Raw genomic sequence first — 18,263 nt, 5'->3', positions numbered from 1 at the left:
GGATATGGAAGGATCCCTTGGGGCCTTGGATGGATGTCAGTGTCAGTGGGCAGGCCAGAAGTTACCACCCATCCCTCATAACACCGCCCTCTAGGGGCTTGCCGGGGCTACTGCTGAGGGCTGATCAGAGTCATCCACCTTACCGTGGGTCTGGAGTCACATGTAGGCCAGATCAGGTAAGGATGGCAGATTCCTTCCCTCAAGGATATTAGTCAACCAGATGGGATTTTTACAACATTCAAGGAAAAGTTTTGTGGTTATCATCACTAAAATCAGCTTTATTTCCACACTTGTCAAAGGTTTACATGTATTTGGAAAGGCAAGGACTGATTAGGGATAGTCAACATGGCTTTGTGAGGGGGAAATCATGTCTCACAAACTTGATTGAGTTTTTTGAAGAAGTTTCCTAACTCAGTAGGTTGACAGGCCAATGAGGGGAGAGGCCATTCTAGACTTGGTGCTTGGAAACGAGCCGGGGCAGGTATCAGGTCTTGTGGTGGGAGAGCATTTTGGAGATGTGATCACAACTGCCTCACATTCTACATAGCTATGGAGAAGGAGGGGATTAGGCAAAATGGGAAGATATTTAATTGGGGAAGAGGAAACTATGATGCGATTAGACAGGAGTTAGGAAGCATGGATTGGGAGCAATTATTCCATGGTAAAGGCACTATATGTGGAGACTGTTTAAGGAACAGTTGTTGCAAGTGATGAATAAATATGTCCCTCTGAGACAGGCAAGAAGAGGTAAGATAGGAAGGAGCTCAAAAATGGTCTGAGGAGAGCCAGGAGGGGGCACGAGAAAGGCTTGGCAGACCAAATTGGGGAGAACACAAAGGCATTTTACACTTTTGTGAGGAATAAGAGAATGGTCAAAGAAAGAGTAAGGCCGATCAGTGATAGCATAGGGAATTTGTGTGTGGAGTCTGAGGAGGTAGGGGAAGCCTTAAATGAGTTTTTTGCTTCTGTCTTTACAAAAGAAACAAACTTTGTAGTGAATGAAACCTTTGAAGAGCAGGTGTGCATGCTGGGATGGATAGAGATAGAGGAAGCTGATGTGCTGGAAATTTTGTCAAACATTAAGATTGACAAGTCGCCAGGCCCGGACCAGATTTGTCCTCGGCTGCTTTGGGAAACGAGAAATGTAATTGCTTCGCCACTTGCGAAGATCTTTGCATCCTCGCTCTCCACTGGAGTCATACCTGAGGACTGGAGGGAGGCAAATGTAATTCCTCTCTTCAAGAAAGGAAATAGGGAAATCCCAAGCAATTACAGACCAGTAAGTCTCACGTCTGTCGTCTGCAAGGTGTTAGAAAGGATTCTGAGGGATAGGATTTATGACCATCTGGAAGAGCATGGCTTGATTAAATGCAGTCAACACAGCTTTGTGAGGGGCAGGTCATGCCTCACAAACCTTATCGAGTTCTTTGAGGATGTGACTAGAAAAGTTGATGAGGGTCGAGCTGTGGATGTGGTGTATATGGACTTCAGCAAGGCATTTGATAAGGTTCCCAATGGTAGGCTCATTCAGAAGGTCAGGAGGAATGGGATACAGGGGAACATGGCTGTCTGGATACAGAACTGGCTGGCCAACAGAAGACAGTGAGTGGTAGTAGAAGGAAAATATTCTGCCTGGAAGTCTGTGGTGAGTGGTGTTCCACAGGGCTCTGTCCTTGGGCTTCTACTGTTTGTAATTTTTATTAATGACTTGGATGAGGGGATTGAAGGATGGGTCAGCAAGTTTGCAGATGACACAAAGGTTGGAGGTGCCGTTGACAGTATAGAGGGCTGTTGTAGGCTGCAGCGGGACATTGACAGGATGCAGAGATGGGCTGAGAGGTGGCAGATGGAGTTCAACCTGGATAAATGCGAGGTGATGCATTTTGGAAGGTCGAATTTGAAAGCTGAGTACAGGATTAAGGATAGGATTCTTGGCAGTGTGGAGGGACAGAGGGATCTTGGTGTGCAGATACATAGATCCCTTAAAATGGCCACCCAAGTGGACAGGGTTGTTAAGAAAGCATATGGTGTTTTGGTTTTCATTAACAGGGGTATTGAGTTTAAGAGTCATGAGATCTTGTTGCAGCTCTATAAAACTTTGGTTAGACCACACTTGGAATACTGCGTCCAGTTCTGGTCGCCCTATTATAGGAAAGAAGTGGATGCTTTGGAGAGGGTTCAGAGGAGGTTTACCAGGATGCTGCCTGGAATGGAGGGTTTATCTTATGAAGAGAGGTTGACTGAGCTCGGACTTTTTTCATTGGAGAAAAGGAGGAGGAGAGGGGACCGAATCGAGGTATACAAGATAATGAGAGGCATAGATAGAGTCGATAGCCAGAGACTATTTCCCAGGGCAGAAATGACTAACACGAGGGGTCATAGTTTGAAGCTGGTTGGAGGAAAGTATAGGGGGGATGTCAGAGGTGGGTTCTTTACACAGAGAGTTGTGAGAGCATGGAATGCGTTGCCAGCAGCAGTTATGGAGGCAGGGTCATTGGGGACATTTAAGAGACTCCTGGACATGCGTATGTTCACAGAAATTGAGGGTGCATGAGGATCAGTGGTCGGCACAACATCGTGGGCTGAAGGGCCTGTTCTGTGCTGTACTGTTCTATGTTCTAAGTAACAAAGAAGATTGATGAGGGCAGAGCAGTAGATGTGATCTATATGGACTTCAGTAAGGCGTTCGACAAGGTTCCCCATGGGAGACTGATTAGCAAGGTTAGATCTCACGGAATACAGGGAGAACTAGCCATTTGGATACAGAACTGGCTCAAAGGTAGAAGACAGAGGGTGGTGGTGGAGGATTGTTTTTCAGACTGGAGGCCTGTGAACAGTGGAGTGCCACAAGGATCGGTGCTGGGCCCTCTACTTTTTGTTGTTTACATAAATGGTTTGGATGCGAGCATAAGAGGTACAGTTAATAAGTTTACAGATGACACCAAAATTGGAGATGTAGTGGACAGCGAAGAGGGTTACCTCAGATTACAACAGGATCTGGACCAGATGGACCAATGGGCTGAGAAGTGGCAGATGGAGTTTAATTCAGATAAATGTGAGGTTCTGCATTTTGGGAAAGCAAATCTTAGCAGGACTTATACACTTAATGGTAAGGTCCTGGGGAGTGTTGCTGAACAAAGAGACCTTGGAGACCAGTTGAAAGTAGAGTTGCAGGTAGACTGGGTGGTGAAGAAGACATTTGTCAGTAGGGTCTGTTTCTGTGCTGCGAGACTGCAGTCCTGTGTCTCCTGAACATACATCAGGCCTCATGCTATTAGGCAAGTCAGAGAGAGTGGGAATAGGCCATTCGGCCCATCAGGTCACATCTTCCATCCAATAAGCTGATGGCTGATCCTCTATCTCAAAGCCACAAAGGGTGGAGGTAGGTACAGTTATAACATTTATGAGACATTTGGACTGAGTCGGGGATAGGAAGGGTTTAGAGGATCTGTTCGGCGTGCTGGGAATTTGTGTTGCAGACGGTTCATCCCCTGTCTAGGTGACATCCTCAGTGCTTGGGAGCCTCCTGTGAAGCGCTTCTGTGATCTTTCCTCCGGCATTTGTAGTGGTCTGAATCTGCCGCTTCCGGTTGTCAGTTCCAGCTGTCCACTGCAGTGGCCGGTATATTGGGTCCAGGTCGATGTGTTTGTTGATAGAATCTGTGGATGAGTGCCATGCCTCTAGGAATTCCCTGGCTGTTCTCTGTTTGGCTTGGCCTATAATAGTAGTGTTGTCCCAATCGAACTCATATTGCTTGTCATCCGCCCTGCGTTGCTGTGCTGTGATAGGTCAGTGTGTGCTGGGAGCCCTGCACTGCCGTGCTGTGATAGGTCAGTGTGTGCTGGGAGCCCTGCGCTGCCATGCTGTGATAGGTCAGCGTGTGCTGGGAGCCCTGCACTGCCGTGCTGTGATAGGTCAGTGTGTGCTGGGAGCCCTGTGCTGCCGTGCTGTGATAGGTCAGCGTGTGCTGGGAGCCCTGCGCTGCCGTGCTGTGATAGGTCAGTGTGTGCTGGGAGTAAAAAATGAGGTCTGCAGATGCTGGAGATCACAGCTGCAAATGTGTTGCTGGTCAAAGCACAGCAGGCCAGGCAGCATCTCAGGAATAGAGAATTCGACGTTTCGAGCATAAGCCCTTCATCAGGAATAAGAGAGAGAGAGAGCCAAGCAGGCTGAGATAAAAGGTAGGGAGGAGGGACTTGGGGGAGGGGGGATGGAGATGTGATAGGTGGAAGGAGGTCAAGGTGAGGGTGATAGGCCGGTGTGGGGTGGGGGCGGAGAGGTCAGGAAGAGGATTGCAGGTTAGGAGGGCGGTGCTGAGTTGAGGGAACCGACTGAGACAAGGTGGGGGGAGGGGAAATGAGGAAACTGGAGAAATCTGAATTCATACCTTGTGGTTGGAGGGTTCCCAGGCGGAAGATGAGGCGCTCCTCCTCCAGCCGTCGTGTTGTTGTGTTCTGCCGGTGGAGGAGTCCAAGGACCTGCATGTCCTCGGTGGAGTGGGAGGGAGAGTTAAAGTGTTGAGCCACGGGGTGATTGGGTTGGTTGGTCCGGGCGGCCCGGAGGTGTTCTCTGGAGTGTTCAGCAAGTAAGCGGCCTGTCTCACCAATATAGAGGAGGCCACATCGGGTGCAGCGGATGCAATAGATGATGTGTGTGGAGGTACAGGTGAACTTGTGGCGGATATGGAAGGATCCCTTGGGGCCTTGGAGGGAAGTAAGGGAGGAGGTGTGGGCGCAAGTTTTACATTTCCTGCGGTTGCAGGGGAAGGTGCCGGGAGTGGAGGTTGGGTTGGTGAGGGGGTGTGGACCTGACGAGGGAGTCACGGACGGAGTGGTCCTTGCGGAACGCTGATAGGGGAGGGGAGGGAAATATATCCCTGGTGGTGGGGTCCGTTTGGAGGTGGCGGAAATGGCGGCGGATGATACGCTGTATACGGAGGTTGGTGGGGTGGTAGGTGAGAACCAGTGGGGTTCTGTCTTGGTGGCGGTTGGAGGAGCGGGGCTCAAGGGCGGAGGAGCGGGAAGTGGAGGAGATGCGGTGGAGGGCATCGTCGATCACGTCTGGGGGGAATCTGCGGTCCTTGAAGAAGGAGGCCATCTGGGCTGTGCGGTGTTGGAACTGGTCCTCCTGGGAGCAGATGCGGCGGAGACGAAGGAATTGGGAATATGGGATGGAGTTTTTACAGGGGGCAGGGTGGGAGGAGGTGTAGTCCAGGTAGCTGTGGGAGTCAGTCGGTTTATAATAGATGTCTGTGTTGAGTCGGTCGCCCGAGATAGAAATGGAAAGGTCTAGGAAGGGGAGGGAGGAGTCTGAGACAGTCCAGGTGAATTTGAGGTCGGGATGGATGGTGTTAGTAAAGTTGATGAACTGTTCAACCTCCTCGTGGGAGCACGAGGCAGCGCCGATACAGTCATCGATGTAGCGGAGGAAAAGGTGGGGGGTGGTGCCAGTGTAGTTGCGGAAGATGGACTATTCCACATATCCTACGAAGAGACAGGCATAGCTGGGGCCCATGCAGGTGCCCATGGCAACTCCTTTAGTTTGGAGGAAGTGGGAGGATTGAAAAGAGAAGTTGTTCAGGGTGAGGACCAGTTCAGTCAGTTGCACTGCTGTACTGTGATAGGTCAGTGTGTGCTGGGAGCCCTGCACTGCCGTGCTGTGATAGGTCAGTGTGTGCTGGGAGCCCTGCACTGCCGTGCTGTGATAGGTCAGTGTGTGCTGGGAGCCCTGCACTGCCGTGCTGTGATAGGTCAGTGTGTGCTGGGAGCCCTGCACTGCCGTGCTGTGATAGGTCAGTGTGTGCTGGGAGCCCTGCACTGCCGTGCTGTGATAGGTCAGCGTGTGCTGGGAGCCCTGCACTGCCGTGCTGTGATAGGTCAGTGTGTGCTGGGAGCCCTGCACTGCCGTGCTGTGATAGGTCAGTGTGTGCTGGGAGCCCTGCACTGCCGTGCTGTGATAGGTCAGTGTGTGCTGGGAGCCCTGCACTGCCGTGCTGTGATAGGTCAGTGTGTGCTGGGAGCCCTGCACTGCCGTGCTGTGATAGGTCAGCGTGTGCTGGGAGCCCTGCACTGCCGTGCTGTGATAGGTCAGCGTGTGCTGGGAGCCCTGCGCTGCTGAGCTGTGATAGGTCAGCCTGGAGAAGATGTTGTTGTCTCTGCATTGCCATATAACCTGTGACGCTGGGGCAGCTCTGAGATGTGGCTCCGTCTCTTTAACAGAGTCCAGTCACTGTGACCGTGTTTTCTCACAGGGGGACCTTATGGAGCTGTTGGAGTGGACATCGCCTTCGAGAAGATGCTGGGCCAGATCTTTGGCAGTGATTACATTGAGCATTTTAAGGTGAAGCGACCGGCAGCCTGGGTGGACCTGATGATTTCGTTTGAAGCCCGGAAACGGACTGCCTCCCCCAAGAGGCTTAACCCTCTCAATATCTCCTTACCGTTCTCCTTCATCGACTACTATCGCAAATATAAAGGGCAGAGTGTGGAAACTGTGCTGAAAAAGAGCAGGTAACAAACATCCCTTGTCCTTCCGTCGCCACACCAGCTCGTGAACTCTGAAACTAATTCATCGGTTTATTCACAGAATATACGGTGGCTCAGTGGTTAGCCACCTGGGTTCGATTCCAGCCTCAGGTAACTGGCTGTGTGGAGTTTTATTGTGGATTAGGCCAGACCACTCAAAACATTCCTAAACAGGCAGCCCAGACCGTAACTTTGCAGTTTGTTTCGGTAAGTGTACAGTGAGAATTACCTGGAGGAAGGTAGCGAGGTTGATTAGCGGGTTTCAAAACAGACGGAAATTTCTTCACAAACTTACACAAATAACAGAATAAAGATCCCCGACAGTGTACGCAAACTCGACTTCATTCTGTTGTTCCCAATATACACAACAGTCCCTGTAACCAAACCCCTTTAAAGAACTTTAAAAAAATGGAACAGATGTTTAAACGTTGAAGTTAGAGGGGCAGAAAGAGACAGAGAGAGAGAGAGAGAGCCTGTTTCCACATCGCTGAACTCCTAACCAGTTCTAGACTGACCTGCTCAGCTAGAGAGCTGACCACTCCCCTTTCATTATACAGGTCACTTCTGAAACATGACCACTTGAACCTGAACTCTCATCTGTTTACAGACAAATGAAAAGGCCTCTCAATACCCTGTGTACCAAACTCGCCTCCTCAGACCCTGGGTAGGCGTACAACCCTCCGGAAACAAAAACCAAGGACACTGTCTCTTTGATGAAAGGAACAGCTTTTTTTAGTAAAAATAAAGGGACCAGCTTTGTGGAGTTTGCACATTTTCCTCCCTGGGATTCCTCCGGGTGCTCCGGTTTCCTCCCACAGTCCAGGGATGTGCAGGTTAGAGGGGATTGCCCATGGGAAATTGTCCATAGTGTCCAGGGATGTGCAGGTGAGGGTGGGTTAGCCATGGGAAATGCATGGTTATGGGAGGGTGAGGGTGGGAAGCGGTTGACATGCTCTTTAGAGGGTCAGTGTGGACTCGACGGGCCGACTGGCCTGACCCCACACTGCAGGGAATCTATGAAAACCTCGTTGGCTGGGCAGTGCCGATATTCTGACTGACTCACGGGAACTGTGGTCCATCTCAGCCGAGACTGGGCACAGCGGGAGACCACTCAGCCCTTCAAACCTGCTGTACCCCTCACCCTGACTGATCCTCCACCTCAACGTCACATTTCCGTTGCCCCCATCCACTTCCTTCGCCCTGGACATTCCATGAACGTTATCTGTCCCCCCCCCCCCCCGCCACCCGGATTAGTCAGTGACCCCGAGAGTGGTGGGGAATTGGACATGCTCGCACAAGGTGAGGTCACTGCCCTGGGTGTTAGAGACAGCCCTCACAGACAGCGGGCACTCGGATAACCACACCGGTGGTAATGGTCACCTCTGCGGGCCTGGGGCAGGAGTTGAACCTGTGTTCAGGGTCTCACTCGGCCCCCCCCCCCCCCAAAACCAAGCAGCCAGCTGACAGAGCAAGGTCACGCAGTGCTGTCAGGGTGAAGGCGTTCCTCCTCATCTCCCGTATCCACCGATTGCGCGCCCAATCCCTCACCCCACCCCTGGGATCTAACCTCTCCCAGCCACAGGAATAACATCCTCCCTGCTAAATAAAACCCAACAGAACCAAAAAAAAGGGGCTCCCCAGGAAGGGTCACCGGACCCCAGCACGTTACCCCGGATTTCTCTCCACAGACGCAGCCAGACCTGCTGAGTTTCTCCAGCAAGTTTGGTCCTTATTTCTCCCTGCGTCTACTCCTCCCGTCAGACTTCCCTACGTTTCTCATCCTCCTAAACTCGAACGAGTGAAGACCCACTCGAACCAAATGCTCCTCCTGGAAGCAGACGCAGCTGAGGAGGATATTCAGGACCAGAGTTATACCGTCTGCTTGATCAGAACCAGCCTACAGGGGGCACTGCCAGAGCAGGCTCCCTGTCAGGGTCTGTCCTGTTCCATTGGCTGGAAACCTCCATTTAAAGAGAGTCCCTATAGTGTGGCAACAGGCCATTTGGCCCATCAGATCCATACTGCCCCTCCAAAGAGTATCCCACCCAGACCAACCCTACTCCTAGAACATTTCTGATGGTCACCTGCGCATCGTTAGATTATGGGAGGGAACCCACGCAGACTCGGGGAGAATGTGCAAACTCCACACGGACAGTTGCCTGAGGCAGGAATCGAACCTGGGATCCTGCTGCTGGGAGACAGCAGTGCTAACCACTGAGCCAGCCCAGGCTGTTAGCTGGCAGAGCCTGCAGGGCTCACAGCCTGGACTGGCTACATTCCCCAGCCAGAACACTCCAGCTATTCCCTCATCCCACACGGAGAGCCGTGGGAGGGAGGGGAGAGTGTATCCGGGTGAGATGTGAACCGTGTGTGTGTGTGTGTGTGTGTGTGTGTGTGTGTATGTGATGTCAAATGTGAGTGTGTGATGTGATGTGTGTGAGACGTGCGAGAGTGTGATTAGATTACTTACAGTGTGGAAACAGGCCCTTCGGCCCAACAAGTCCACACCGACCCACCGAAGTGCAACCCACCCATACCCCTACATTTACCCCTTACCTAACACTACAGGCAATTTAGCATGGCCAATTCACCTGACCCGCACATCTTTGGACTGTGGGAGGAAACCGGAGCACCCGGAGGAAACCCACGCAGACACGGGGAGAACGTGCAAACTCCACACAGACAGTCACCTGAGGCGGGAATTGAACCCGGGTCTCAGGCGCTGTGAGACAGCAGTGCCAACCACTGTGCCACCGTGCCGCCGCCGCCACCGCCCCCTGTGGGAGAGTGTGATGCGTGTGGGAGTGTGATGCGTGTGGGAGTGTGATGTGGGTGAGTGTGATGTGGGTGAGTGTGATGTGTGTGTGAGTGTGATGTGTGTAAGGTGTGGGTGAGTGTGAGGTGTGGGTGAGTGAGAGGTGTAGGCAATGTGAGGTGTGTGTGAGTGTGAGGTGTGTGTGAGTGTGAGGTGGGTGAGTGTGTGATGTGGGTGAGTGTGTGATGTGGGTGAGTGTGATGTGTGTGTGAGTGAGAGGTGTGGGTGAGAGGAGAGGTGTGGGCAATGTGAGTGTGATGTGGGTGAGTGTGAGGTGTGTGTGAGTGTGATGTGTGTGAGTGTGATGTGTGTGAGTGTGATGTGGGTGAGTGTGATGTGTGTGTGAGTGTGATGTGGGTGAGTGTGCTGTGTGGGTGAGTGTGAGGTGTGTGTGAGTGTGATGTGGGTGAGTGTAGGTGTGTGTGAGTGTGCTGTGTGGGTGAGTGTGATGTGTGTGAGATGTGTGTGTGTGAGTGTGAGATGTGTGTGTGAGTGTGAGGTGTGTGTGAGTGTGAGGTGTGTGTGAGTGTGAGGTGTGTGTGAGTGTGATGTGGGTGAGTGTGTGATGTGGGTGAGTGTGATGTGTGTGTGAGTGAGAGGTGTGGGTGAGAGGAGAGGTGTGGGCAATGTGAGTGTGATGTGGGTGAGTGTGAGGTGTGTGAGTGTGATGTGTGTGAGTGTGATGTGGGTGAGTGTGTGATGTGGGTGAGTGTGATGTGTGTGTGAGTGTGATGTGGGTGAGTGTGCTGTGTGGGTGAGTGTGAGGTGTGTGTGAGTGTGATGTGGGTGAGTGTAGGTGTGTGTGAGTGTGCTGTGTGGGTGAGTGTGATGTGTGTGAGATGTGTGTGTGTGAGTGTGAGATGTGTGTGTGAGTGTGAGGTGTGGGTGAGTGTGATGTGGGTGAGTGTGATGTGGGTGAGTGTGATGTGGATGAGTGTGAGATGTGGGTGAGTGTGATGTGGGTGAGTGTGTGATGTGGGTGAGTGTGTGATGTGGGTGAGTGTGATGTGTGAGATGTGTGTGAGTGTAATGTGGGTGAGTGTGTGATGTGGGTGAGTGTGAGGTGTGTGTGAGTGTGAGGTGTGTGTGATGTGAGTGTGATGTGGGTGAGTGTGCTGTGTGTGAGTGTGCTGTGTGGGTGAGTGTGAGGTGTGTGTGCAGTGTGAGTGTGATACTATAACTCCAGGCTGGTGTGTGACATCTCCCACCATTCCCACAGCACCTCACTGGTCAGGTGGTCTTCCCAGGGAATGCTGCGAATGACTCCCCAGGCCATCACAGAGCTCTTCCAGCCCACAGTCCGCCAGATCGTGGCACATATCGGTGAGTAACCGAGTCCCCGCTCTCACTCCCACACTCACACACACTCCCCACACTCACACACACTCACACACACACTCCCCACGCTCACACACACTCACACACACTCCCCGCGCTCACACACACTCCCCACGCTCACACACACTCACACACACTCCCCGCGCTCACACACACTCCCCGCGCTCACACACACTCACACACACTCACACACACTCCCCACACTCACACACACTCCCCACACTCACACACACTCACACACACTCACACACACTCCCCACACTCACACAAACTCACACACACTCCCCACACTCACACACACTCCCCACGCTCACACACACTCCCCACACTCACACACACTCACACACACTCCCCACGCTCACACACACTCACACACACTCCCCGCGCTCACACACACTCCCCACGCTCACACACACTCCCCGCGCTCACACACACTCACACACACTCCCCACGCTCACACACACTCCCCACGCTCACACACACTCCCCACGCTCACACACACTCCCCACACTCACACACACTCACACACACTCCCCACGCTCACACACACTCACACACACTCCCCGCGCTCACACACACTCCCCGCGCTCACACACACTCACACACACTCCCCACGATCACACACACTCACACACACTCCCCGCGCTCACACACACTCACACACACTCCCCACGCTCACACACACTCCCCGCGCTCACACACACTCACAAACACTCCCCGCGCTCACACACACACACACACACTCCCCGTGCTCACAAACACTCCCCACACTCACACACACTCCCCGCGCTCACACACACTCCCCGCGCTCACACACACTCCCCACACTCACACACACTCCCCGCGCTCACACACACTCACACACACTCCCCACGCTCACACACACTCACACACACTCCCCACACTCACACACAGTCCCCACACTTGCACACAGTCCCCCTCTCACACACACTCCCCGCGCTCACACACAGTCCCCACACTCACACACACTCCTCGCGCTCACACACACTCCCCGCGCTCACACACAGTCCCCACACTCACACACACTCCCCGCGCTCATACACACTCCCCACACTCCCTACACTCACACACACTCACACACACTCCCCGCGCTCACACACACAGTCCCCACTCTCACACACAGTCCCCACTCTCACTCCCACACTCACACACAGTCCCCCCACTCACACACAGTCCCCGCTCTCACTCCCACTCTCACACACACTCCCCGCGCTCACACACACTCCCCGCGCTCACACACAGTCCCTGCGCTCACACACAGTCCCCACACTCACACACAGTCCCCGCGCTCACACACACAGTCCCCACTCTCACTCCCACTCTCACACACACTCCCCGCGCTCACACACACTCCCTGCGCTCACACACAGTCCCTGCGCTCACACACAGTCCCCACACTCACACACAGTCCCCGCGCTCACACACACAGTCCCCACTCTCACTCCCACACTCACACACACTCCCCGCGCTCACACACAGTCCCCACTCTCACACACAGTCCCCGCGCTCACACACACAGTCCCCACTCTCACTCCCACACTCACACACACTCCCCGCGCTCACACACAGTCCCTGCGCTCACACACAGTCCCTGCGCTCACACACAGTCCCCACACTCACACACAGTCCCCGCGCTCACACACACAGTCCCCACTCTCACTCCCACACTCACACACACTCCCCGCGCTCACACACAGTCCCCACTCTCACACACAGTCCCCGTGCTCACACACACAGTCCCCACTCTCACTCCCACTTTCACACACAGTCCCCACACTCACACACAGTCCCCACACTCACACACAGTCCCCGCGCTCACACACACGCCCCGCGCTCACACACAGTCCCCGCGCTCACACACAGTCCCCACGCTCACACACACGCCCCGCGCTCACACACATGCCCCGCGCTCACACACACGCCCCGCGCTCACACACAGTCCCTGCGCTCACACACAGTCCCCACACTCACACACAGTCCCCACACTCACACACAGTCCCCACTCTCAATCCCACTCTCACTCACAGTCCCCACTCTCACTCCCACTTTCACACACAGTCCCCACACTCACACACAGTCCCCACGCTCACACACAGTCCCCGCGCTCACACACATGCCCCGCGCTCACACACATGCCCCGCGCTCACACACACGCCCCGCGCTCACACACAGTCCCTGCGCTCACACACAGTCCCCACACTCACACACAGTCACCGCGCTCACACACACGCCCCGCGCTCACACACAGTCCCTGCGCTCAAACACAGTCCCCACACTCACACACGGTCCCCGCGCTCACACACAGTCCCCGTGCTCACACACACGCCCCAGGCTCACACACAGTCCCTGCGCTCACACGCAGTCCCCACACTCACACACAGTCCCCGCGCTCACACACAGTCCCCACTCTCACTCCCACTTTCACACACAGTCCCCACTCTCACTCCCACTTTCACACACAGTCCCCACGCTCACACACAGTCCCTGCGCTCACGCACAGTCCCCACACTCACACACAGTCCCTGCTCTCACACACAGTCCCCACTCTCACACACAGTCCCCGCGTTTGCACACATTCCCTGCTTACACTCCCACACTCACACACAGTCCCCACCCTCACCCACAGTCCCCACGCTCACCCACAGTCCCCGCGCTCACACACAGTCCCCACACTCGCACACAGTCCCCACACTCACACACAGTCCCTGCGCTCACACACAGTCCCTGCTTACACTCCCACACTCACACACAGTCCCCACTCTCAATCCCACTCTCACTCCCACTTTCACACACAGTCCCCACACTCACACACAGTCCCCACGCTCACACACAGTCCCCACGCTCACACACAGTCCCCGCGCTCACACACACGCCCCGCGCTCACACGCAGTCCCCACACTCACACACAGTCCCCGCGCTCACACACAGTCCCCACTCTCACTCCCACTTTCACACACAGTCCCCACGCTCACACACAGTCCCTGCGCTCACGCACAGTCCCCACACTCACACACAGTCCCTGCTCTCACACACAGTCCCCACTCTCACACACAGTCCCCGCGTTTGCACACATTCCCTGCTTACACTCCCACACTCACACACAGTCCCCACCCTCACCCACAGTCCCCACGCTCACCCACAGTCCCCGCGCTCACACACAGTCCCCACACTCGCACACAGTCCCCACACTCACACACAGTCCCTGCGCTCACACACAGTCCCTGCTTACACTCCCACACTCACACACAGTCCCCACTCTCAATCCCACTCTCACTCCCACTTTCACACACAGTCCCCACACTCACACACAGTCCCCACGCTCACACACAGTCCCCACGCTCACACACAGTCCCCGCGCTCACACACACGCCCCGCGCTCACACGCAGTCCCCACACTCACACACAGTCCCCGCGCTCACACACAGTCCCCACTCTCACTCCCACTTTCACACACAGTCCCCACTCTCACTCCCACTTTCACACACAGTCCCCGCGCTCACACACAGTCCCCGCGCTCACACACAGTCCCTGCGCTCACACACAGTCCCTGCTTACACTCCCACACTCACACACAGTCCCCACTCTCACTCCCACTTTCACACACAGTTCCCGCGCTCACACACAGTCCCCGCGCTCACACACACGCCCCGCGCTCACACACAGTCCCCACACTCACACACAGTCCCTGCGCTCACACACAGTCCCTGCTTACACTCCCACACTCACACACAGTCCCCACTCTCAATCCCACTCTCACTCACAGTCCCCACACTCACACACAGTCCCCGCGCTCACACAGTCCCCACACTCACACACAGTCCCCACACTCACACACACGCCCCGCGCTCACACGCAGTCCCCACACTCTCACACAGTCCCCGCGCTCACACACAGTCCCCACTCTCACTCCCACTTTCACACACAGTCCCCACACTCACTCCCACTTTCACACACAGTCCCCGCGCTCACACACAGTCCCCGCGCTCACATACAGTCCCCGCGCTCACACACACGCCCCGCGCTCACACGCAGTCCCCACACTCACACACAGTCCCCGCGCTCACACACAGTCCCCACTCTCACTCCCACTTTCACACACAGTCCCCACGCTCACACACAGTCCCCACGCTCACACACAGTCCCCACACTCACACACAGTCCCCACGCTCACACACAGTCCCTGCTTACACTCCCACACTCACGCAGTCCCCACACTCACGCACAGTCCCTGCTCTCACACACAGTCCCCGCGTTTGCCCACATTCCCTGCTTACACTCCCACACTCACACACAGTCCCCACCCTCACCCACAGTCCCCACGCTCACCCACAGTCCCCGCGCTCACACACAGTCCCCGCGCTCACACACAGTCCCCACACTCACACACACTCCCCGCGCTCACACACAGTCCCCGCTCTCACACACAGTCCCCGCTCTCACACACAGTCCCCCCTCTCACACACACTCCCCCCTCTCACACACAGTCCCCGCGCTCACACACAGTCCCCCGCTCTCACACACAGTCCCCCCTCTCACACACACTCCCCGCGCTCACACACACTCCCCGCACTCACACACACTCCCTGCGCTCACACACACAGTCCCGCGCTCACACACAGTCCCCGCTCTCACACACAGTCCCCCCCTCACACACACTCCCCCCGCTCACACACACTCCCCCCTCTCACACACAGTCCCCGCGCTCACACACAGTCCCCGCTCTCACACACAGTCCCCGCTCTCACACACAGTCCCCCCCTCACACACACTCCCCGCGCTCACACACACTCCCCGCGCTCACACACACTCCCCGCACTCACACACAGTCCCCGCGCTCACACACACAGTCCCGCGCTCACACACAGTCCCCGCTCTCACACACAGTCCCCCCCTCACACACACTCCCCCCTCTCACACACACTCCCCCCTCTCACACACACTCCCCCCTCTCACACACACTCCCCCCTCTCACACACAGTCCCCGCGCTCACACACAGTCCCCGCTCTCACACACAATTCCCGCTCTCACACACAGTCCCCGCTCTCACACACACCCGCGCTCACCCACAGTCCCCGCGCTCACACACAGTCCCCGCGCTCACACACAGTCCCCGCACTCACACACACTCACCGCGCTCACACACACTCCCCGCGCTCACACACAGTGCCCGCTCTCACACACAGTCCCCCCTCTCACACACACTCCCCGCGCTCACACACACTCCCCGCGCTCACACACACTCCCCGCACTCACACACACTCCCCGCACTCACACACACAGTCCCGCGCTCACACACAGTCCCCGCTCTCACACACAGTCCCCCCCTCACACACACTCCCCCCGCTCACACACACTCCCCCCTCTCACACACACTCCCCCCTCTCACACACAGTCCCCGCGCTCACACACAGTCCCCGCGCTCACACACAGTCCCCCCTCTCACACACACTCCCCGCGCTCACACACACTCCCCGCGCTCACACACACTCCCCGCGCTCACACACACAGTCCCGCGCTCACACACAGTCCCCGCTCTCACACACAGTTCCCCCCTCACACACAGTCCCCCCTCTCACACACACTCCCCCCTCTCACACACACTCCCCCCTCTCACACACACTCCCCCCTCTCACACACAGTTCCCGCTCTCACACACAGTCCCCGCTCTCACACACAGTCCCCGCGCTCACACACAGTCCCCGCTCTCACACACAATTCCCGCTCTCACACACAGTCCCCACACTCACACACAGTCCCCGCGCTCACACACAGTCCCCGCTCTCACACACAGTCCCCGCTCTCACACACAGTCCCCGCGCTCACACACAGTCCCCGCTCTCACACACAGTCCCCGCTCTCACACACAGTCCCCGCTCTCACTCCCACACTCACATACACTCCCCGCGCTCACACACACTCCCCACACTCTCTCTCTCTCTCTCTGTCTCAGCCCCACCCTGAGCTTACACAGGGTCCCAGCCTCTGTGGGACACTGAGTGTTTGGTGGGCCGTTGTGCTGAATGTGCTGGTGAACTGGAGCCTTGTTGTCTTGTTGACTTTCCCAGAGAAGCTGATGAGGAAGCCGGAGGTGTGTGGAGTGAAGTTCCTGTTTTTGGTGGGGGGGTTTGCCGAGTCTCCCATCCTGCAGCTGGCTGTCCAACAGGCGTTCAGCTCCCGCTGCCGGGTCATCATTCCCCAAGACGTGGGTCTCACCATCCTGAAGGGGGCGGTACTGTTTGGCCTTGACCCTACCATCGTGCGGGTCCGGCGCTCCCCTCTCACCTATGGCGTTGGCGTCCTCAACAAGTTTGTGGAAGGCAAGCACCCTAGGGAGAAGCTGCTGGTCAAAGATGGCATCCAGTGGTGCACGGACATCTTTGACCGGTTTGTGTCCGTGGACCAGTCGGTGGCACTGGGTGAGGTGGTGCAGCGCAGTTACACGCCCGCCCGGCCTGGCCAGCGCAAGATTATCATCAACGTGTACTGCAGCAGCCAGGACAACGTCCAGTACATCAGTGACCCGGCGGCGCGCAAGTGCGGCACGGTCAGTCTGGACCTGTCGGAGGCGGACAGCTCCCCGGAGCAGCGGCGGCGCCGGGAGATCCGCACCAGCATGCAGTTCGGAGATACCGAGCTCCGAGTCACCGCCCTGGACGTGGCCACCTCACAATCCGTCAGAGCCTCCATCGACTTCCTGTCCAATTAACTGTGTCCGAGTGGGGGGGGGGGGGGGAGGGGGATGAGGGGGTGTGGCGGACCGGCAAAGGAAGCTGGGGAGGGCGAGGGAAGGGGGGAGGGGTGTAGCCGCGGGGAGGCAGCAATGATGATTTCACGGACTTCACACCCCGTCCGTTCAGATTCGGGAAGGGGATGGCGATGGCCCGGTGATCCTGTGGCTGGATTGTTAATCCCAGGGGACCCGGGTTCAAACCCCACCACCGCAGATGGTGGAATTTGAATCTAATAAAACCAAAGGAAAATCTCGAATTGAGGGTCTGATGATGGCCATGAGTCAATTGTTAAACCCATCTGCTTCACCAATGTCCTTCAGGGAAGGAACCTGCCCTCCTTACCTGGTCTGGCCTACACGTGACTCCAGACCCACAGCAATGTGGTTGACTCTTACCTACCCTCTGGGCAATTAGGGATGGACAATAAATGCTGGGCCGAGCCAGAGATGCCCACATCCTGGAAACAAATAAATGATTACCACTTTGTTCACTGCACTTGACCTACCTGACCTCTGACTGATGACCTCGAATTCCGTCCCCTAGTTACCTAGCATCCCTATTGGAGCAGAGACTGTTGTCAGACACAGTTAGGTGGTGGAGCAGGCAACGAGACAGCACGTGTTTCAAAGTGCACCAATCGGGAGAGAGGGGTAGAGATGGAGAGGCACCCAGATCTGAGAACGTATAATCACGAGGAGAGTGAATGCGCTGGAGCCGTGTTGGGGGATGACACTCAAAACATCGAGGGCCGAAGGGCCTGTCCTGCACTGTAATGTAAAACGGGTGGAGAGGTGGGTGGTCAGGATGTTCCCCAGGGACTGCGGAGCGAGGCA

The 18,263-nt window shown here is 55.9% G+C and overlaps 1 protein-coding gene across 2 annotated transcripts in view; it reads left to right on the top strand.

Moving 5' to 3' along the window:
* The window catches only part of hspa12b (heat shock protein 12B), an 82,526-nt gene extending 65,111 nt beyond the window's left edge, over window positions 1-17,415 (top strand). For both annotated transcript variants that reach the window (XM_060828026.1, XM_060828016.1), the window contains exons 11-13: window positions 6,251-6,509; window positions 10,559-10,662; window positions 16,765-17,415. In XM_060828026.1, the coding sequence (XP_060684009.1) occupies window positions 6,251-6,509; window positions 10,559-10,662; window positions 16,765-17,405 (1,004 nt within the window). In that variant the 3' untranslated portion in view covers window positions 17,406-17,415. The remainder of the gene's footprint in view (window positions 1-6,250; window positions 6,510-10,558; window positions 10,663-16,764) is intronic.
* Window positions 17,416-18,263: the final 848 nt, after the last annotated feature.

Source organism: Hemiscyllium ocellatum, chromosome 1 (genome assembly GCF_020745735.1).
Source record: "Hemiscyllium ocellatum isolate sHemOce1 chromosome 1, sHemOce1.pat.X.cur, whole genome shotgun sequence".
Taxonomy (NCBI): domain Eukaryota; kingdom Metazoa; phylum Chordata; class Chondrichthyes; order Orectolobiformes; family Hemiscylliidae; genus Hemiscyllium; species Hemiscyllium ocellatum.
This window is presented reverse-complemented; position numbering and strand designations above follow the sequence as displayed.